This window comes from Pelophylax lessonae (assembly GCF_965119305.1).
Source record: "Pelophylax lessonae genome assembly, chromosome: 7".
NCBI lineage: Eukaryota > Metazoa > Chordata > Amphibia > Anura > Ranidae > Pelophylax > Pelophylax lessonae.
Window position 1 is genome coordinate 204,891,509 of NC_138774.1, and position 22,524 is coordinate 204,914,032.

At 43.2% G+C, this 22,524-nt stretch overlaps 1 protein-coding gene across 1 annotated transcript in view; it reads right to left on the bottom strand.

The window, feature by feature from the left end:
• LOC309559838 (uncharacterized protein) overlaps positions 1–22,524 on the bottom strand; it is a gene marked incomplete at its 3' end in the record, with an annotated part of 78,964 nt that overhangs the window by 50,734 nt on the left and 5,706 nt on the right. The window contains exon 2 of the mRNA XM_082263271.1: positions 12,166–12,328. Coding sequence (XP_082119397.1) covers positions 12,166–12,328 — 163 coding nt within the window. The remainder of the gene's footprint in view (positions 1–12,165; positions 12,329–22,524) is intronic.

Here is a 22,524-nt window from a genome sequence, read left to right on the forward strand (position 1 = left end):
CATGCCATCTTTTAGCCTGAATGCTTGTGTAGCACTACTCCCTTGGGAGCTGCTTGAAGTGATTCCCCTGGGTTAGCCTTAGCTACAACTTATCGATTATTAGTGCTTTAAGTGTTTGACTCAGTCAGGAAACAGTCCAGGGGATTGGGTTTTTGTTTTATTTTAGAACTTGGGATGGGAGAAGGGATGAGTGGGATACTCCAACTGAATGAACTATACACAACTTGAGGACTTCTAGCTATGTTCAGTGTGGCAAGGCTGTTGCTTCACCTTGCCACTGAAGTGAAGTATTTGATAGGCGAACTATGTAGTGAATTATTGTTCAGGGTCCCCGCTTGGCACCCCCTTTACCCTTACTCTTCAGGGTTATGCTTGGCACCCCGTTTACTCTTGCTAACTGTGTGAGCTGACCTTCTGTCCTCTGACCTCACTGGAGTGGTCCCCCTTCCTGGACAGATCCCTTGGCAAGTCCCCTAGTACTCACGGACACTGTTATTCCCAGATGACTCTGCCTGCAGCTCCAGCTTTCCAGGACCCTTTAGGCTCAGCTCCACACCTGGCTCACTAGGCCGACTGCCAGTGACCACCTTCCTCAGACAGCAGGAGGAGAGACAGCCATCACCCTCCCCCTGAGACTCTGCTTCCCGGGACTGCCACAAAAGCCCATTTGCCACTGGCCAGGTTTCCTCCACTGTCCAACATGCTCCCCTATTGGATACAGTGGGGACACTCCCTCAGACCAAGCGACTCACACCTGGACACATGTAACAGGCATAACAGCTCGAGCTCCCCTGATAAGCAGATGGAGCATAACAATGCTTTTAAACTAGCACCTATCTAGGAGGGTGCTACACTTGTGTAGCCCCTTGAACGTTTAGGGAGCACTGCTGGTTCAGAAGACAATTCAGCAGGAGAGGCCATAGAGGAAGAAGAAAAGGAGGGGGTGAAGCAGACAGATGTGGCAGAATCATCAACCGCTTTTTGAAGGCATAGTGGCGGAACAAGCTCCAGGACTGAACCCTGTCCTGCATTCTTCCCAGCTGCCAGCAGAGTTACCCAGTGCGCTGTGAAGGAAATGTAACATCCCTGACCATGCCTGCTGGACCATGAGTCAGCAGTAATGTGAACCTTCCTGCTGACCGCTCTGTCCAACGAAGCCAAAACATTGCTTTCCCCATGATGGTACAGAGCTTGAATGGCTTTACGTGAAAATACATTTCTTTTTGGAACCTGCAACTGTGGTACAGCACATTCCGCAAATTCATGAAAGAGTGCAGCGTCTACCAGATGAAAAGGCAGCAGTTGTAGTACTAGCAATTTGGCCAAGCTAGCATTTAGACACTGAGCAAGTGGATGGCTCAGCAACTGGGGTGGCGAAATTTGCCTGGTGGTGAAATCAACAGTGGTGTACTGCTAGCAGTTTGGTGCAAGTACCTGTGGTACCCATTGCTATACCATCATTCCTCTCAGTGCAGGTTTTTAAGAAGACTTGAGATATGGTAGGGGTAGAGATCCCAGATGAGGAGCAAGGAGAAGTCTGCGTTGTTTTTTTTTTTTTAAGATGTGGGTTCTATCAGGTGCTGTTGCTAATGGACTGCATGGCAGGTAGTCATATGTCTTGTCACGCATGTTGTGGCCATGCGGCTGATGTTCTGGCACGCTTGATCCACTTCAGACAGAGTTGCAAACAGCAACGCTGTGGTCTGCTGCGCATGTGTTAAAAAAGCCCACACCAATGAACCTTTGGAAGTCAGCAGGGACTTAGCAGTGCCCTGCACCTGTGGATCTCTGTGGTGTGATGCAATAGGGTGGCTGCCCTTAACCTGGCCCCTGGAGGACATCCTGCCACTTTGGGGTTGTTCCTTCTCCTCCTCCCTTTCCTCCTCTATTCTCTCAGGCACCCAAGTACAGTCAGTGACCTCATCATCCCCTCCCTCCTCATCACTGGAGCAAACTTGGCAGTATGCTGCAGCTGGGGGAAAATGACTGCTGGTTTCTTGTCTCTCATTGTCACCCCCCCCCCCCTCTCTAGGCTCATGTTATTCCCTTCCTCACCCTGGGAACCAACATCGGAGCATTCAAATTGCTGCACATCCTCCAGCATCATGTGACACTATGATCAAATAATTTAGGTGACTATTCCGTGCATAATGGTGGGGCAACGGAAGGAGTAGCTTTGGACAAGGAGCCTGTGGAATAGGCCGCTTTGGCAGCTGCAGTGGAAGACAAACTAGTATGAGCCTAGGTGAGGATGAGGAGGTTTCACTCCACCAACTCTTCTGCATGTTATGGCTCAATAACACGGCCAGCACCGGACAAAAGGACAAGTGTGCCCCGCTTGCAGAGGATGCACCATGTCCATGACCACCACTTTTCTCTGTGGACACAGAGGCTGCTTGTCCTTTCTCACCCTAGCCTGTGAGCGTCTGCCTCTCCTTGTTGGCCTTTCAGACATGATGGGGATTTTTTGGGGGGGATTTTATAACTTTTTATTATAGAATGTGGGATGGAAATATGGTGCTTGGGTGCAATAATTTTGTGCTTGGTGCACTATAAACCATTTTATTATAGCTTTTTTTTAAATAAAGAAAACCTAATAAAGCCAAAAAAAAAGAAAACCCCTGATGATGCAAAAGTAATAGCACCATGACGCAGAAGGGGGGACAGCAATTATGCCCTAAATAATATTAATGCTGCTGTGCCATAAAAAAAAGAAAACCCCTGCTGACGCAGAAGGAATGGCACATGCGACGCAGAAGGGGGCGGGGGGGGGGGGTAGCAATTATGCCCTAAAAATGATTAGTGCTGTTGTGCCACGAAAATAAAAAAACACACACACTGCTTACGCAGAAGGAATAGCACCTATGACGCAGAAGGGGGAGACAGCAATTATGCCCTAAATATTATAAGTGCTGCTGTGCCACAAAAAAAAAAAAAGAAAAAGCACTGCTGATGCAGAAAGAATAGCACCTGCAATGCAGAAGGGGGACAGAAATTATGTTCTAAATATTATTAGTGCTGCTGTGCCACAAAAAAAAAAAATCAGTGCTGACGCAGAAGGAATAGCACCTGTGACACAGAAGGGGGAGTACTAATATTGCAGCAACAGAACCTGATGCTGCAAAAAAAAAAATGGGATCAGTGGGGTGACACAGACGTGTTGTATACAACAACACTTCAGTGGCACCACTAAACTGTGTTGCACAAGAATCAGCCCTACACTACACTGCACTGACTGCATTAAACTGACTGAAAGCACAATCTACTGACTACCTGCCTAATCTCCACTCCTAATACACTACACAGGGCTGCCGTGTAAGCAGCCTTATATAGTGTGGGGCGTGGACTTAGCCCCTGAGCCATGATTGGCTAAAGGCACCCTGCCTTTGGCCAATCATGGCTCTGATATTGTGCTGTGATTGGCCAAAGTATACAGGTCAGGTGCATGCTTTGGCCAATCACAAGCACTTAATGCACTGCAATCGCGCAGTGCATTATAGGGTGCTCATCGGCGATTGAACTTCCCGCTGAGCCCCCCTTGTGTTTGTGTGTTCACACATGAACACCCGATGTTCGAGTGGAACGTACGTTCGACTCGAACATAAAGCCCATCACTAGAGGAAAGGAGAGCCGTTAACCAGCAAGACTGTCAGTACACTGTTTACACTGATAATCAGGGCTCTGATCATTATTGTCCTGATTATCAGTGCAGCCCCATCAGTGCTGCCTATCAGTGCTCATCAATGCCGCCTATCAGTGCCCATCAGTGCTGACTATCAGTGCCACCTATCAGTGCTCATGAATGCCGCCTATCAGTGCTCATCAGTGTCGCCCATCAGTGCCACCAATCAATGCTCAAGAATAACGCCTATCAGTGCCCATCAATGCTGCCTATCAGTGCTCATCAATGCCCATCAGTGCTGCCTATCAGTGCTGCTCATCAATGCCACCTATCAGTGCTCATCAATGCCGCCTATCAGTGCTACCTATCAGTGCTCATCAGTGCCCCCTATCACTGCTCATCAGTGCTGCCTATCAGTGCTTATCAACACCACCTACCTGTGCCACTTGTTAGTGCCCATCAGTGCTGCCTATCAGTGCCCATCAGTGCTGTCTATCAGTGCTCATCGATGCCCATCAGTGCTGCCTATCAGTGCTCATCAATGAATCTAGTGTGAATCTAGTGATAGTGCATTGTGAGTGTAGTAGGACCAGTCATTTTTACTTTAGTGTCAAATTAGTGTGAATCTAGTGATAGTACAGTGTGCAACCGTTCATTTTTACTTTAATGTCATTTTATTTTGTCAGGGCAGGTTTCCTGCAGTATATTTCAGTGCCTTATTGCACGTTTATCGCAGTATATTGCAATGCGTTATTGCAGGTTTACCGCAGTATACTTTAGTGCGTTATTGCACGATAAACGCTGTATATTTCAGTGAGTTATTGCTGGTTTACCGCAGCATATTGCAGTGCGTTAGTGCACGTTTAACATAGTATATTTCAGTGCGTTGTTAAAGGTTTACCACAGTATATTGCAGTGCGTTAGTGCAAAATTAACACAGTATATTGCAGTGTGTTACTGGACATTTAATGCAATATATTTCAGTGGGTTATTTCAGGTTTACTGCAGTAAATTACAGTGCGTTAGTGCACGTTTAACGTAGTATATTTCAGCGCATTAGTGCACGTTTACCACAGTATATTGCAGTGTGTCAGTGCAGTTTTACTGCAGTATATTGTAGTGTGTCTGTGTAGTGAGTACTTAAGTTAAAGTGCACCAAACACCACTTTCCATTGATTTAAGTGCATCCACATACACATTTCCCCATGTTAATAAGCCCCTCTCCCATCATGTCTGGAAAGCCAACAAGGAGAGGCAGATGTTCCAATGGCACTGTGAGGGAGCCAGCAGCGTCTGTGTCCACAGGCAAAGGTTAACGTGGTCCGTCCTCAGGCAGGGCATTATTTCCTCTGTGATGTTGCAGAGGAGGTGGTGGACTGGCTTACTAAACCATCCTCATCCTCCCCCATCACCCAAGTAGAGACTATTGGACAGACCACCGCAGCTGCCAGAGTGGCTTATTCTGCCTCCCTGTCCACCACCAATACCCTAATTTTTCCACCACCGTTAGACAGGTGCATATAATTTACATTTTTGACAGCAAGGCCAATTTTTGCTTTCATTAAGAGTACCTCTATAGTGTTAGGGTGTGAAGGCACCACCAACACCCAAAGCCCAATTTTTCCGCACCTGTTACTTCTATTCAATATCTGCGATAGAGACCCCAGAATTTATCCAAAAAATCTCTAATCCTGTTCCGAGTGCACTTAACAGTGGCCTCATCATACAGACTGGCTTCCCAAACCGTTGTTTACAAAATAAAGAAAGCTTGCAGGGAAAATGTCATTTATATTGGCTTTTTGAATGTCATTTTTGCTGCAGCAGGTTCTATGCATGGATGTGTCACTTTATGCCACAGATGTGCAACTTTACAGGCAGACTAAGAGGGACCCCCAGACACTATATTTAAAGGAATTTTTCATTTTTATTATTTAACTTTAAGCATCAGTAAATCACTGCTCATTTAAAAATTATGTTTTTACAAACTTTATGTTCATTGAACATGTCCCACAGGCAATACCTGGACCCCCATACCCTTTGTATGCTCAATTACTTGCATATAAGCCTTCAAAATGGGCACTTTTGATTTTTCCAGTTTGGGTCCTATAGACTTCAGTGGGGTTCGTATTTTGGTTCCGAATGTTTGCGATGTTAGAAAGTTCTGCCGCAAAACTGAACCGGGGGTCGTGCAGCCCATGTCCACCTATTGATGTGGCCAGTAAGTTTTTTTTCAACTTCTTTTAACCACTTCTGGACCACCTGCCCCATATATACTGCAGCAGTGTGGCCCCGCTGCACAATAAAAAAAAAAAACATCGCGCAAACAGAACCGCGAGATGCATGACGCCCAAAAAGGTACAGGAGCTTCTTTTGTGCGTCATGCGGTGTAACCGCGATTCGGCAGGCGGAAATCATGGCAACATCGCACAGCGTTTGGGGTGCCATTGCAAATCACAGGCATCACACAGGCGTCCCGCGATTTGCAATGATTCCGGATCGTGGGCAGAATCGCGGTGATTCTGTCCGTGATCTGCTACGCCCACATGTGAACGTAGTCTAAGTTGCTGCAGCCTCCCCTCACTGAGACATAGAGACTGGCAATGATTTCATGTTCCTGTTTGGAAAATACCTAATGTTGGATGATTCACTGAATGGCAATGATTTTATTTTCCTGTTTGGAAAATACCTAATGTTGGATGGTTCACTGAATGTTATTTCTTCAATACATGGACTTTTAAATACAATGCTGTGTGGATTACTGTCTATGTGGATGATACATTTCTCAATTGGGATTTCACTTGCTATTCACAAGCCCCAATTGAGTGGAGGCACTAGTGCTTGTTAGAGATCCTGTCCCGATCACACAGATTATAAAGACTCTGCTCCTAAATACTATACAGTTGGCGCCATCATATCCCAGTAGCTGTCAGAGAGTAAAAAGAATAGGGCTACAATTCCAAAAGGAAAAAAAAATGTTGCTGTAAATGCTGAAAGTGTTTTTCGTAGTTCAAGTCTATCTAATCCTGCTCATGCATTTTAAACTTTTTTCTCTGCACTTTGGAAGGGAATCCCAGGAAGGCTGTTACTGGCCAGATCACTAAGTAAAAAAAAAAAGCCTAAAAAAAAAATAAAAAATAAAACTAACAGCCACCACACCAATCAAATTTAATGATTAGTAAACTGAAATATGCAAGAAATGTTGGACCCGGCGCTACCACTTTAAATAGTATTGTGCAAATATGTGCTGTAAAAGTGCATGTGTTGCGATCAACAAAGTGAAAAATGCTACGTGCCGTTTAAAACCAACAATAGGTATTAACCTGGGCTGTGCTCATTGTGCCATATTTAAAATGTCATATACCATACATTTATACAAAGTGCCAAGTGCTGATAAAACCAAGTGCCACGTGTTGTGATCCGTGCTAAAACAATATAACAATATATGGCGCCGGCGGATGTTCCACCAAGAAAAGCACCGCTGCTTACCGCACTCTTAAGCCTTTGACTCGACACTTCTTGGTCACTACAACAAAGAATAAACCTCCATTGCGTAGAATTTGTTGTATAAAGCGAAAATATTTAGCATCCACTCACAGTTTGGGGAGTTCACGATCAGCTTGAATGGTGTTCGCCGGGTCGCTTCCGCGTTCCACTGGCTCAAACCACCAAAACCGGAAGTGACGTATTGACGTACACAAACCACGCCCTACGCGTTTCGTCATACGACGTCATCTGGACGCTCCAGATGACGTATGACGAAATGCGTAGGGCGTGGTTTGTGTACGTCAATACGTCACTTCCGGTTTTGGTGGTTTGAGCCAGTGGAACGCGGAAGCGACCCGGCGAACACCATTCAAGCTGATCGTGAACTCCCCAAACTGTGAGTGGATGCTAAATATTTTCGCTTTATACAACAAATGCTACGCAATGGAGGTTTATTCTTTGTTGTAGTGACCAAGAAGTGTCGAGTCAAAGGCTTAAGAGTGCGGTAAGCAGCGGTGCTTTTCTTGGTGGAACATCCGCCGGCGCCATATATTGTTATATTGTTTTAGCACGGATCACAACACGTGGCACTTGGTTTTATCAGCACTTGGCACTTTGTATAAATGTATGGTATATGACATTTTAAATATGGCACAATGAGCACAGCCCAGGTTAATACCTATTGTTGGTTTTAAACGGCACGTAGCATTTTTCACTTTGTTGATCGCAACACATGCACTTTTACAGCACATATTTGCACAATACTATTTAAAGTGGTAGCGCCGGGTCCAACATTTCTTGCATTTTTCTAACTCTACTACCTCAGAGGTAGGTTGGAGGCAGCTTACACCACAAAAATTGATTTTGTACTGAAACTCCATAGCGCTGGTATATAACCCCCCTTTTTAAAACTGAAATATACCCGTATGTAATGCTGACTTGTATTTTTTTTTTGTGGATATTCTTATAGACCTCCTATAGGAGGAAAAAACTGCAAGAAAAACATTTATTTTAGAGTGTTTACTACACTTCCTCCCTACGTATGACAAATTCCTTTCCAAAAACTGTTACATTTCTCTCCTCACAAAAAATCCCTAATTTATAGGCACTGCTTAAATAAAAAAATCATGTTTGTCTGCTTGGATATGTTGAAGTCAACAATTTCCATTGCATGTAGCTACGTTTTCATATGACTGTACATATACATTAGTTGTAATGTCCCGTACACACAAGTCGAAATTCGGCCGGGAATTTTCGTCCGACGACCGATCTGCCGATTTTCGGCTTGTTAGTATGATGCTTCCAACAACCGACTCCGACTTTTCGGCCGAAAAAAAATTCTGGTGTGCAGGCTATAAAATTTTTGTCCTACGTCAAAACACGTCCGATTTTCGTGCAGTCAGTACAGATTTCGACAGGGAAAAATCTTATGAGCAAGACTGGGCTTGCTCAGAGAAGAAAGAACACAAAGAAAGCAAACCAACACATGACATCACTTCTGAAGTAGAATTCTGTCGTGCGGGAAAATTCGTATGCAGTCTAGAGCACATTCCAACCAACAAAACACCACTCTGGACAAAAGACGGACGACCGGTCGGAGGAAATTCGTTGCGTGTGTACGAGGCTTTAATGTCTGATACACAACTCGTTGGCTGATCTTTGGAGATCCTTGTATAATGTGTAATGTATATATATGTGTCATGTGTGATAGAATTTATGAATAGTTGGTATTAGGGTAACACAATCAGTTCACGCAGCAGGGTTGCTAACTGTCTGTATTTTCACGGATAGCTTGTAAAGCAACACCTATTTCTCCTGTCCATAAAGCCGGGTACAAGCGGTCCAAATATCGGCCGGTTCAGCAGGAACCAGCCAATATTCGGACTATGTGTACCTGCTGTCCTTCTGACAGAAGCCGGTCTGAGGACAGGTTTTTGTTGAAAAATCAGCATACAGCATACAATCAGCACTCACAGCCCAGCCAATGGCTGTGAGCACTGATTAGTGTGTTCTGGCGGGGGGGGGGGGGGGGGTGGGGGGAGTCCCAAAGACACAGTGGGAGAGATTGCTTCATTTTTTGAATGTGTGTACCAGGCTTAGGAACCCATGTAGAAATTGTCTGTGTAAATACGGTGGCTGGCTACCTGCTACCATCAGATCCTTTCTGCTGATCACTGTTCACCCTTGCATGAAGAGGACAGAGGCTTGATCTGCTCTGCCTGCCACCCCTATCCCTTGTGTGTGCACATACTCCTGATTTTGGCATGCGGTGCTGTGACTGTGAAAGGGGATGTGTGGGCAGAAGATCTGAAATACAGCACCAACTCTAGAACCTGACTGCTTTCTGCTGCTGCCTAAAGGGCCATACACACTATAATATTTTCTGAAGACTTTTTCCTTTAGACTTACCAAAACCATATAATATGAGGTCAAACCTAAACACTTTCAATTTGTATGCAATCTGGCAGGCCCTTGCACTACATAGAAAAGGTAAATCTGAAGAAAATCTAACCACAAAAGTTGGATAGTGTGTATCCAGCTTAAGCCTCATAGAGGCCAACCTGGGCCCTGGGGGGGGGGGGGGGGCATAATTGGTGAGTGGGCATTCTGTGCACTGAACAACCCCTCTCTATACCCCCCTTTCTATTCCCTTGCCTCCCTCTTCTTCCTATCGTCCTCCTGCTCTTTTCCTCCCCGCTCTTTCTCCCTCCCTCTGTTTCCCCTTCCTCTCTCCGTACCACCGCCCCCATCTTTTCCCTTTATCCCCCTGCTCCCTTTCTTCACTTTTCTCTCCCATCAAACCCTGTCCCTTTATCCCTTTCTCTATCTTTCCCTCCTCAGCCTTCTCTCCTTTTAGTCTCTGCCCCCTCATTTATCTCTGCCCACTTTCCCCCTTCAACCTCCTCTCCCTTTGCCTCCCTCTCTTTCTCATCACCTCCTCTTTATTCCCAGTCACCTCCTACCCCCTTCCCTCCTTCTTCCACTTCTCTCCCACCCTCCTCCTCTTCCTCTCCTCCTATGCTCTCCCTCCCCCCTCTCTCCGACCCCCCCCTTTCTCTTTGTCCCCCCTCTTTCCCTCTCTATCTCTCCCTACCTAGCCCCCCACCCCCAAAGGTTGCAACCTTCATGCTATGTTGTACTTGCTCCTGACCCCTGCACTCTATACACTCTGTTATACGTTACATTCACTTGGCCAAAGTGTTTATTGTCCCAACATTTGCTGGTTTTAATGAAGTTCTTCCTAAACCTCTTGACCTCCAGAAGGTTTTACCCCTTCATTACCAGACCATTTTTTTTAAAATCCGTTAGTATATTATTAGTTCTAACTAGTAACCAGGATACAGACATGGACAGGCATTATACTAGTTATGGTGATGAACAGCGACTTACAGTATGACTGCCATAGTGCGGAGGGCAATCAGGGACTGCCGCTAACTAACATTGGCTGGGAGGGGCGCTAACTGACTTTAACTGCCCCTATCGGACGTTACTAGTGACACTAATACAATGATCAGTGATAATACTTTATGAACACAAGGCCTGCGGGCCGATTTCGGCCCGCCAGGCCATTTTATGTGTCCCTCGCACCTCTTCTGCAGCTGTGGCACTTGCCTTGTCTATGCCCCAACCTTGTCTCAGCAGTTGGCAGCAGAGAGGGGGACAGAACTCCTCCACCAGATCCTGCGCTTCTCCGCGCAGCCTCATCTCCGAATCACCTGCTGTCTGCATTCAACAAAATCTGGCAGCTGACTCCAGCTCTCCTCTGGTCTTCCTCCAGACACTGCACTTTCTGCTTCCTAGCTCTGCCTCATGGTTCTTCCCGGCAGCAGCACAAGGTAAGGGGGGTGAACTGTGATGTAAGGGAGGGTGGGGGACTCGTGACTTCTGATGGTGGGGGGGTCTCTTGACATCTAATGTAAGGGGGAGTTGGGTGCTGTGGACATCTGGTTTTACAGATACAAGCGGCCCTTTGAGGGCAACCATAATGCTGATGCAGCCCGCAATGGAATTGACAACCCCAATGTACACTGTAACTGTAATAATGGCAATGACGGGGTGATCGGGCAATCAAACAGTTAACTATATGCCTAACAAGTGAATGTGTGCTGATTTTACTCACAGACCGACTGGCTGGCTTTTTTTCCTGATTTCAGTTTTGAACGGTAAGTGAAATCAGGGAGGAATATCAAAAAACAGCCAGATCTTGGTTGTGTTTACTAACACACAGATCTATGCTGTGATAGGCCACAGCAATCAGCAGGTTCACAGCCAAAAAAAACGGCTGTGAGCCTGCTGATGAATTGCTATGTGCTATGTCCCACCACTGCACGAGACACAGGGGGCATGCGTGTGCCTGTAAACCAGGAAGTTTTTCGCGATGTACGGGTACATCACGGTGCCCAGGGGAGCCGCCAGCCAGCAGTAAATTTACTACTAGCTAGTCGACAAGCATTTAAGGGAGACTCAGTCAAGCAAAGTAATATCTTTTGTGTATAGAAAAGCAAATGTATTTAAAAATTTAAATTTTTTAAAAAAATGACCCATTGTCCTGGTGTTTATGTGTGTCTGTGAGAATTTCACTTGTGGCACAGTAATTAGGAGTATTTGGTGGGTACAAAGACAGTTTCATAGGTGTGTAGTGTTTACAGTGACTAGCCGCAGGTTCTGTTTAATCAGCTCTCTTTAAGCCCCTCCCACTGTTAGGAGCAACGTTAACATGACTACCATTTGACGGCCCTACGCAGGCCAATCCACCTTTCACAATCCTATTCCTGCTCATATTTGTCATTCTGTTGGTGACTTTTTTAGTTAAAGCCTGGCAGGTTACCTGTTATGGGCGTTGCTAATGTTTACATATTATTTATATCCTTTAAATATCAATTATCTCTCTTTCTAATGGGAGTTTGTCATTTTTCAGGCTGTCAGTAAATTTCCCATGTTTTGTCAGTAAAAGAAAAATCATGGTGGGTTAGCAACCCTGTTGTGCAGGTAAGTTTGCACAACTGATTCTAATGAAAAAGGTATTTCTAAAGCTGTGGTCAACACTTTATCCTATTTACAATGAGCTTTATGTTAGCAACAGGCATGGTGCCAAGACTGGATGCCTCAATAACAGAAATAGCTATAGTTTTGCAGAAGCTTATAAAAGCTATGGTGGAATAACAGGAAACAACTTTATGCCAGTTTCTTCCAGTCAGATATACCACCCCTCTGAAGTCTATTCTAAGAATAAAAATTTAAAGTACATTATAATTTTTTATTTTACTGTAATACTTGTGTAGCACCCGCCTAGGTAGGTGCTAGGTGGATAAAAGCTTAGCAGCTCCATCTGCTTATCAGGGGAGCCTGGTTGTTAATTTTGCCTGTTGTATGTGTCCATGTGTGATTTATCTGGTCTGAGGGAGTGTCCCCACTGTATCCAATAGGGGAACCTGTTGGACAGTGGAGGAAACCCAGCCAGTAACACACATGCTTTTATGACTATCCCAGTGGGTTGGCACAACAGCGGTGCATCCTGGGATATGTTATAAAAGCCACTGGCACATGTGACAGGGTGTCTTTGGGCAGGAAGTCAGGTCCCAGGAGGAGGGTGATGGTTGTCTCTCCTGCTGTTTGTATGGAAGGTGGTCACAGGCGGTCTGCCTAGTGGACCAGAAGTGTGGTGCTGAGCCAGGAGGTCCAGTGGATGCTGAAGGCAGAGCAACCTTGGGAAAAACATTGTCTGTGAGTACCGGGAAGCTCCCCAGGGGTCTGCCCAGGAAGGGGACCGCTCCAAAGAGGGTCAGTGGACAGGAGCTAGCACACACAGCAAGTGATAAAGGGGGTGCCAAGCTAGGACCATGAAGAAAAGTTATCACAGGATCATATTCTTATCTTCACTTCAGTGGCAAGGTGAAGCAGCGGCCTAGCCGCACACACTACAGCTAGTTGTCCTCAAGTTGTGCATAGTTCATAGTTGGAGTATCCCACTCATCCCTTCTCCCATCCCAGTTCTAAAATAAAACACAAAAAAAACAAATCCCCTGGACTGTTCATTGTCTGAGCCAAGGATTTAAAGTGATAAGTTCCATAGACTGTTGCTACGGGTAACCCAGGGGAATCCAGAAAGTGCAATTCTCAGCAACTCCCTGGGGGGCAGTGCTACACTTGTTTTAATGAGGCTATTGAGTTTTTCTGTATTGCTTTGTGGCACAAAGTTATGAGTTTAATAGGTGCAATATAAGCTTACAGTTTTAAAAAAACCTTTGAAGCAAAATGGCTGCATTTACCACCTTCCTGTCCAGCCTATAGCAGAATGACGGCCAGGTGGTGGCTTTCCCATCCTGATTGGACGTCATATGACTGGACACAGCCGATGACTGATCAGTGTACCGGTGTACTGCCGATTGTTTCAACTTGACGAAAGTTTCAACCATTACGTCACTTCCGCAAAAAAGCTATATATATATATATATATATATATATATATATATATATATATATATTGTGACAGGAAGTCAGGTAAATCTGGGAATGTAGTCACTGAGAGGAGACACATTCCCACCTGCTTTGAAAAGTTCACTGATACTATAGGGTGTTGGCTGCAAAAAGAGCCAGCAGGAAGTTGAAAACCATTCAGCTGTTCAGAATGAGGAGATCAAGGCCTCTATAATTTGTCCAGAGAAAATCTATTGAGTGCTGCCTCCTGTCGCCGTGTAGGCTGGGAGAGGAGGACAGACATACGTGTACCTCCCGACGCCGTGTGGGCATGGGAGAAGGACTGCTGCCGCCTGTCGCCGTGTGGGCTGGGAGAGGGGGACAGTCGGATGTGTGCCTCCCGACAAGCTGGTGAGCATGGGAGAAGACCCCCTACAGCGATGTGAAGCTAAGGAGGGTAACCACGAGTGAAGACGTCTCAAAGGTGAGAAGACAAAGTGTTCCATGTGAAGAGTGTGAAGAGTAAAGGGACCTGTTAAATGAACTGTGTTCAATATGAAGAATCTGAAGAGTAAAGGATCCTGTTATAAATGAACATGTGCTGTGTGAAAGAAAACAAAGGGACATGTTCAATGGACAATGTTTGTGCTGTGTGAAAAGCAAACAAATGGACATTTGAGTGTCTGCTGTAGGATCAGCAGTGTCGGCCCAACAGTAGGTTGGAAAGACTTCTTAGGTAGGTTCCAGCGTGAGAAGGTAGCCGCCCACAGAGGCAAGGATTTATTTTGTCTTTTATTTTATTTTGGCTGTTTTGACGCTTGCAATTGTGTGAAGTAAATTGCATGAATAAATCAGTCTTGTTTTCAACCTCTGCTCGGCTATCTCTCTGTGAAAACGCACCCCCAAAGGGGTCATCCACACCCGCCACCGAGCTAATCCCTTACAATATATATATATATATATATATATATATTGTCGGGATTATTGGGGGTTGATTAAAATAATAATAGGTAAAAAGAAAAATGATTTTAACCCTCCTCTTGTGTTAGGGTCAAAACTGACCAGTTTTCAGGTTTTGAATGTCTATAAGTATCACATAAATTTGTTTATTGCATCAAGATTTTTTTACTTTGTCAGGAACCTCTATTTAAACATTGTAATAGAAAAATAATCCTTTTCACTAAATTATAAAATACTGTGGTGAAAATTAAGACGTTCATGATGTTAGGGTCAATTCTGACCCAGTTATAATATAGGATTTTAGGACACTAATAAGTTCCAAAACTGAAATCATAAACACTCTCTCTGCTTAGTAACAGTGACAGCCAATCCCCTCTCAACCCTGTGAGCTGTAGTTAGGGAGGGGCCTATCTCTTTTCCTGCTTGTCTGCTTCTCTAAATAAAGTGAAGAAACATAGGACAAATTCATTTCAGAGTTGCTGACTTTATTTTACCATTTTTTAAATTTGACAATGAGAGGTATGCTATCAAAAGAAAGGTCTAGGGGTCACACCAAAAATATTAAAACCAATCTTTTCAAGGATAAAGAAGCCTAACAAGGTAACCAAGAGGTAAGAAACAAATTTGATGATAAATAATTATTCAGAGGGTATTTTATGGCTGATTTAAAACACGGGTCAAAACTGACCCTAACATCATGGATAGTAACGGAATTCTAACATAAGAGGAGGGTTAAAAGCCATGTATATTCATATCTTATGATGCTGAAAAGTACAGCATGGCTTCCATCTTGTTTTTAAGGTCAAAGAAGGTTCATATATGTACTTGTTAGACAAAATGTCTCTTACAAGTTTACAAAGGGTGTATGGTTTCAACAGAGATCTTTGTATTTCTTTTAAAATCATAAATAAGGTGATACATTGACATCTCTATCAGATAAGACTCAGTTAGCCTAACGCTATACCAGATGTTAAGGGGATGGTAGTGCCAGTCTCACTATAAGTATTTAACAATGGACAATACCCCAGTATACTCGACATTTAAAGATGAAATATATACGTTTTTAAAGGTACATCATTATGTGTGAGAAGATATTAGCCATAATTATGTCATTATATTATGTAAGGCATATACATATATATTTAGGAATTTTATATCACATTTTGGGTTTATATTCTTACAGTAGTAATCTTACTTAGACTTAAGACTAGAGTGAATACTAATTACTTCATTTTAAGGTATGCGGTAGGAGTGTTTATATAAGAATTGCTTTAAACTAGGCTAAGTGTTCAGAGGTATCATAAATTCTTCCAAACCTAGACTAGATGTCTGACAGCCTTTGGCATGGTCAAATAAGTAATGGACTTTCACTAGCCAGAGGTCAAAGATCATCAGATAAGAATATCTTATAATGAGTCTAAATACACTGAATTTAATGAACGGTACGATACTGCCCTCTATAGACGAAATACCAAATGCAGTTTTGGGATAGTTGAGATATTCCCATATAAAAATATTATATTGTATTAAAAATAATTATTATTGAAATGGTTTACCAGATCCAATAATTGCCAGAGAATGATGGAGATACAGATGGACATTTTATGTATGTACTGGGAGTCTGGACAAAGTTTTTTATGTTGTGTTTTGTGATTACTCTTACATATAGAGAAATCATCCTTTAATTTTATTATACCAAGTATTGGGTTAATTATCAAAAGAAGTGTGTCTCTGACCTCACCAGTTTAGGTATAGAATAGCCCGGCCAATGGGGATAATGTTTCATCCCTCTGGGTTTTACTTATGGTAATTTTTATAGCTCTTTGTTCATACCATATAAAAGACCAACCCAGATGAGAGAGACATTACATTAAACTACGGACAACACACCTTACACTTACATCACACACACACTACTACATTCCTCGATCTACTCATCCAGACATACTCCATCTTGATCCACATCATTCATCTGAAACTTTGAGGGACGCCAAACGAAACTCCTCTCTCACTGGCATCCATCTTAAGACTTTGGTAACGACCATTTGAAGCTAGCGGCCATCTTAAGTGTGGTAAATATGCCTTGCTATATTATTTGATTTTATTCACAATTGTTTATTTCCTTCCTTATGTGTTTTATATTGCATATTTATAGTGTAATAATATTACAATCCCAGCCGTATGAACCATAGTAGATTTTTCTCTAAAAAGCTGATTTTTGTTTTTATACATTTTTATTAATATCAGATTTAGTGCATTATTTGCAATTTTAAGTCTTCCGTTTTACATGGCTTATTCTCACTCCATCTGCAGTGGAATGACTTTTGGCCGTGTGATTCGCAGACAATTATGGTCTGTTTATATAGAACACCTATGGTTTGTGCTTTACCTGGAGAAATGGTAATCTTGCTTTTGTTTTACTTTCACTTTGTTTCAGTTTCACTTTCATTATTGAGCTAAACATCACATTACAGAAAAAATACTAACTTCAAACAATCAATGCAGAGTTATCTTTTTGTGTCATTTCTTGTTTGATCATATATCGTGATTACATGTCTGGTGAATAAATATTTTTATATATATTCCATGCTGTAGACTGTACTCACTAAGATTGGTATATGCTTTTAAAAAGAAATTATTCAATTAAAAAGAATTCACGACAAATTGATTTATGGCATAAGTGGAGATTCTCCTTCCACACAGATCTTTGCTTATTAACCATAAATAAATACACTGCTATATTCAGGGCAGTATAAATATTCTGACATAATGAAGTACAAGCGCGAGATATTATTATTAAATATTCTTACAATATATATACATAGTAGTGTTTATTTTTGTAAATCCTTTATATATATATATATATATATATATATATATATATATATATTGTGACAGGAAGTCAGGTAAATCTGTGGATGTAGTCATAGACAGGAGATACATTTCCACCTGGTTTAGAAAATTCACCAATTACTATAGGGTGTCGGCTGCAGAGCTAGCCAGGAGGACGTTGAACAGACTTCAGCTGTTCAGAATGAGGAAATGAAGGCCTCTATAATTTGTCCAGAGGAAGTCTAAGGATTGCTGCCTCCTGCCGCTGTGTGGGCATGGGGAGAGGAGGACAGTCAGAGGTGTGCCCCCTGAAAGCTGTGTGAGCATGGGGAAGACCTACTGAAGCGATGTGGCTGAGGAGGGTAACAAGTGTAAAGACTACTCGAAGTGAGATCTTGGATCGTTTCTAGGTGAAAAGAAACCAATGGACATTTCCTGTGTGAAGGGGAAATTAATTAAGACTGAAGACTACTCAAGGTGAGGTCTTGAACTATTTCTATGTGGAAGAAAATAAATGGACTATTGAGTGATAGGTAGATAGGTTCCGGTATGTGAGAAGGTAGCCGCCCACAGTAGCAAGGATTTATTTTATTTATGTTTATTTTGAATTATGCTGTTTTTGGAGCTTGCACTTGTGTGAAGAGATCTTGCAAGAATAAAACCTTACACTGTTTGTTTTCAACCACTTCTCGGCTATCTCCCTGTGTAACGAACCCGCCCAAGGGGTCATCCACGCCTACCACCGAGCTAATCTCCCACATATGGTGGAGGTATGCATTGGGCAGAAGCAGAGATCCCTGCAAAGAAGTTCATCTGTCCTGTGAACTTTGTCTGGTGCATGAGATTGTACAATCTATGTGTGCAGGAGAGAAGATCCTGAAAGAGAAAAAAACGTGTTTTAAAAACAGTGGTCTCAAAATTTTTGATGGACTTTGTTGTGTCTGGTGCATGAGACTGCACAAACTGTGTCTGCAGGAAAGGAGATCCTGCAAGAGAGAGAAAAACTACTAAGTTTTAAAGAGACAGTGGTCTCAAAATTTTTTGCTGGACTGTGAAAATTTATTGTGGAGTTATTGAAGATGGGGCGATCAAAACGCCTGAAAGATGCAAAGATAGCTGAAATGAGAGACTGGATTCTATGGATGGAGGGGATGCTACTGTCTGAACGAGCCCCATCCATGCCTGAACAGAATCTGCTAAAGAGAAAGGTTGTTGTCCCTAGCAACACTGAGGCAAATGCGGATTTTCAGCGGAGCTTTGCAGCTCAACAAAAGGCTCACCTAGAGAGCATGGCAGGCTGGAAACAGACGCCAGCAGCCAATGGAGGTCATCGGTTTGGAGGAAACCGAGTATGTGTGCAGGGCTGAGCGGGATGCCTTGCAACGGAAAATGGAAGAAAAGGAACACACCCTGGAGTTGCTTAGGTTGGAGCATAGAAACTTGCAGGCTCAGGTGTTACAGTGGGAAGAATCCACTGCTCTTCTTTTTTCCGAGTTGCAAAAACGCAGAGAGACTATAATGGAGAAAGATACCATCCTCATGGAAAAGGAAATTGAAATTCAGACTTTGCAGAAGCAAAGTATGTGTGAAATGTTGGAGTTGCGTAATCAGCTGGAAAAAAGTCTTCAGTCTTTGGAAGCTACCAAAATAGACCTGCAGGGGGTGCAGGAACAGAATGTCTCTCTGAAAACGACATTGTCTCTCAGTGACAAGGAGAAAAGTGAGAGAGAGGCTAAATTACTGAGTACTGTGTATGAGCTCACCACTTTGAGCAATGTGGTAGATGAATTACGTGCAGACTGTGAAAGTTGGAAAGATGAAGCCCAACGTTTCCAGCAGCAGCTAAAGGAGAAAGAAGCCTGTGTGGCAGAATTACAGTCTCATTCCCAGAAGCTAGCCAATGAGGTGAAAGCTCTTATGCAGGGAAAAGGAGATTCTGAAAACAAGAGAAAAAAAGTAGAGGCACAGCTGCAGGAATCGCAAGTCAAGGTGTCAGAAGGTAACCGATTGTGTGCTAAGCTGTCAGAGAAGGCAAACCAACTGCAGGTTGAGTTGGACAATGTCACAAATCAGCTTTCTCAAGCAGACAGCAAATCTAGAGAAATTGCCAAAGATTTTTCTATCTTGGAATTGCAGCTGCAAGACACGCAGGAACTCTTACAGGAAGAGAGGTGTCAAAGCCTGAGTTTTAGCACAAAGCTCAAACAAATGGAAGATGAGAAAAATGGCTTCCTGGAACCATTAAAAGAGGAGGAGGAAGCAAAGAAAAACCTATCAGAGCAAGTCGCAACATTGCAAGCTCAGATAGCGGATGTGAAAAAACGAATGGAAGAAAGCGTTGGTGCATTAGAAAATGTTGAAAATGTGAAAAAGAAGTTGGATCAGATGCTTGGTGAGGAGAAGACTGTGTCTGCAAAATATGCAGAAGAACGCGACCGTGCAGAAGCGGAGGCGCGTGATAAAGAGAGCAAAACCCTGTTCTTGGCTCGCTCTTTGGAGGAAGCTCTAGAGTGTAAGGTTGAACTAGAAAGAGTTAACAAGCAGCTGTGTAAAGAAATGGAAGATTTGGTCAGCTCCAAGGATGATGTTGGGAAAAGCGTTCAGGAGCTAGAAAAGTCTAAGCGAGCCTTAGAACAGCAAGTAGAAGAGATGAAGATTCCGTTGCAGGAACTTGAAGAGGAATTACAGGCAACAGAGGATCTGTCCCAAAGAGGGGATAGTGTGCCTGATGCAGTTTATAAAAGGATCAGTGTTTTGGGGTCTGTCCTGAGTGAGCATCAGAAATTTGATGACATGTTGCTTGAATCACCCCCTCTGGAATAAACAGTTCCTTCAAAAACTTCAAGCATTGGAAAATGTATCATTAGAGCTTCAGCAAACAAAGGAGCTGTGTAAGAAATGTGATGATTTCTCAGTTCAGGCTGAAAACCGAGTGGAGAAAACTAAAGCGGAGAAAACTAAAGCAAGGGATATAAAGCTGGGAGAAAAAAGCAAACACCACCTAGTGGAGAACACTAAGGCTGTTGGTGAAAACGTGAAGCAAATGAATAAGTGCCTTTCAGGGAATATTTCCAAAATGGAACTGGTGAAAGACAGGTGGCAGAAGTTTGATCGTGATCTTGAGATACATTCCATGTGGAGTTCAGATAAAGAAAAGGAACCAGGTGACCTTGAGCAGTCAAATAGTTCAGCAGAAAGTGCATTGAAGAAACCTGTAATAGACTGTGTTGTTGCCTTTGACCCATGTGTTGGTGGAAGGAAAGTTGATGATGTCTCTGGAAAAAGGAACAGGGGTCACTTTAAAGAAATGTGTGACTGCCTGTTGTCGCAAATGGAAGGCCCTCTGCACAGCATCTTAGAGCAAGCTAAGCTCAAGAAACAAAGAGTCAATGATTGTGTACAGCTGTATGGAGAGGCAACTCAAGTCACAGAGGGACGTCAAGAGTCCCTACTTGGATCAAAGCCTAGTGAAGCAGAGGTTCTCAAAGTGTTGTGGAAATCATTTGTTGATTGCAGAGAGAGGCGTCTTAAGAATGTTGAAGACATTAAGACTAGCACAATTGAGTTGCCTATGGATCACGGTCCTCCATGGTGGATAGGACAGACGGTTATGCAGGACAAACCTGAGAAAGAGCAAAATGATGCCAAAAATGCAGTTGAAGAATGTGTATATGAGATGAGGGACAAGTTGTCTGACATTTATGAGAAATCTGTCAATGAAGATGACAGAAACAGTTTCATCTTGAAGCTTGAAGATACTAGGAGGCTTATCAGTGGGAGTCAAAAGAAGTGCCTGACACATGCGTGTCTGGAAATCTGTGTCCCAACCCTAGGGTTGAAACAAGAGGGGGGGGGGTATGTGACAGGAAGTCGGGTAAATCTGTGGATGTAGTCACAGACAGGAGATACATTTCCACCTGGTTTAGAAAATTCACCAATTACTATAGGGTGTCGGCTGCAGAGCTAGCCAGGAGGACGTTGAACAGACTTCATCTGTTCATAATGAGGAAATGAAGGCCTCTATAATTTGTCCAGAGGAAGTCTAAGGATTGCTGCCTCCTGCCGCTGTGTGGGCATGGGGAGAGGAGGACAGTCAGATGTGTGCCCCCTGAAAGCTGTGTGAGCATGGGGAAGACCTCCTGAAGCGATGTGGCTGAGGAGGGTAACAAGAATGAAGACTACTCGAAGTGAGGTCTTGGATCGTTTCTAGGTGAAAAGAAACCAATGGACATTTCCTGTGTGAAGGGGAAATTTATTAAGACTGAAGACTACTCAAGGTGAGGTCTTGAACTATTTCTATGTGGAAGAAAATAAATGGACTATTGAGTGTCTGCTGTAGGATCTGCAAAGTTTGCTCCAACAGTAGGTTGGAGACAGACTCCATAGATAGGTTCCGGTATGTGAGAAGGTAGCCGCCCACAGTGTAAAGGATTTATTTTATTTATGTTTATTTTGAATTATGCTGTTTTTGGAGCTTGCACTTTTGTGAAGAGATCTTGCAAGAATAAAACATTACACTGTTGTTATCAACCACTTCTCGGCTATCTCCCTGTGTAACGAACGCCCCCAAGGGGTCATCCACGCCTACCACCGAGCTAATCTCCCACAATATATATAAATATATATAAGCTCCTTTTTTTATATATATATATATATATATACATATATATATATATATATATATATATATATATATATATATATATATATATATATAAATAAGCTCCAAATGGCGGGCGCAACAGACAAATCCAACTCTCGTGCACAGTGTTCTCCACTGTGCATGGCGCGGCGAGGGCATTGCATTGGAAGTCTTATTGGCAGTCTCGTACTCGCGGCGGAAGTGACGTGATGGTTGAAACTTTCGGGAAGTTGAAACAATCAGCAGTACACCGGCTCACTGCCAGTACCATGTGACCTCCGTGACAATCACTGCAGGTGACATGACAGTTGTACACAAAAGATGGCTTCCTTTATGTCATCCATTGTGTACAATTGTGTACCAGCTGTGATTGGTCCATGCGATCACATGGTACATACAGGGCCAATCACAGCTCATCTGTACCATATGATTAGCTTTGACCAATCACAGCTAATCACAACAAAGCAAACTGAATCAGTTTCATTCAGTAAAATGCTTGCTTATAGCAAGTTAAGCTATGACAGTCACATAAGCCCCTAACGCATGCGATAATGAAAATGTAAATTAA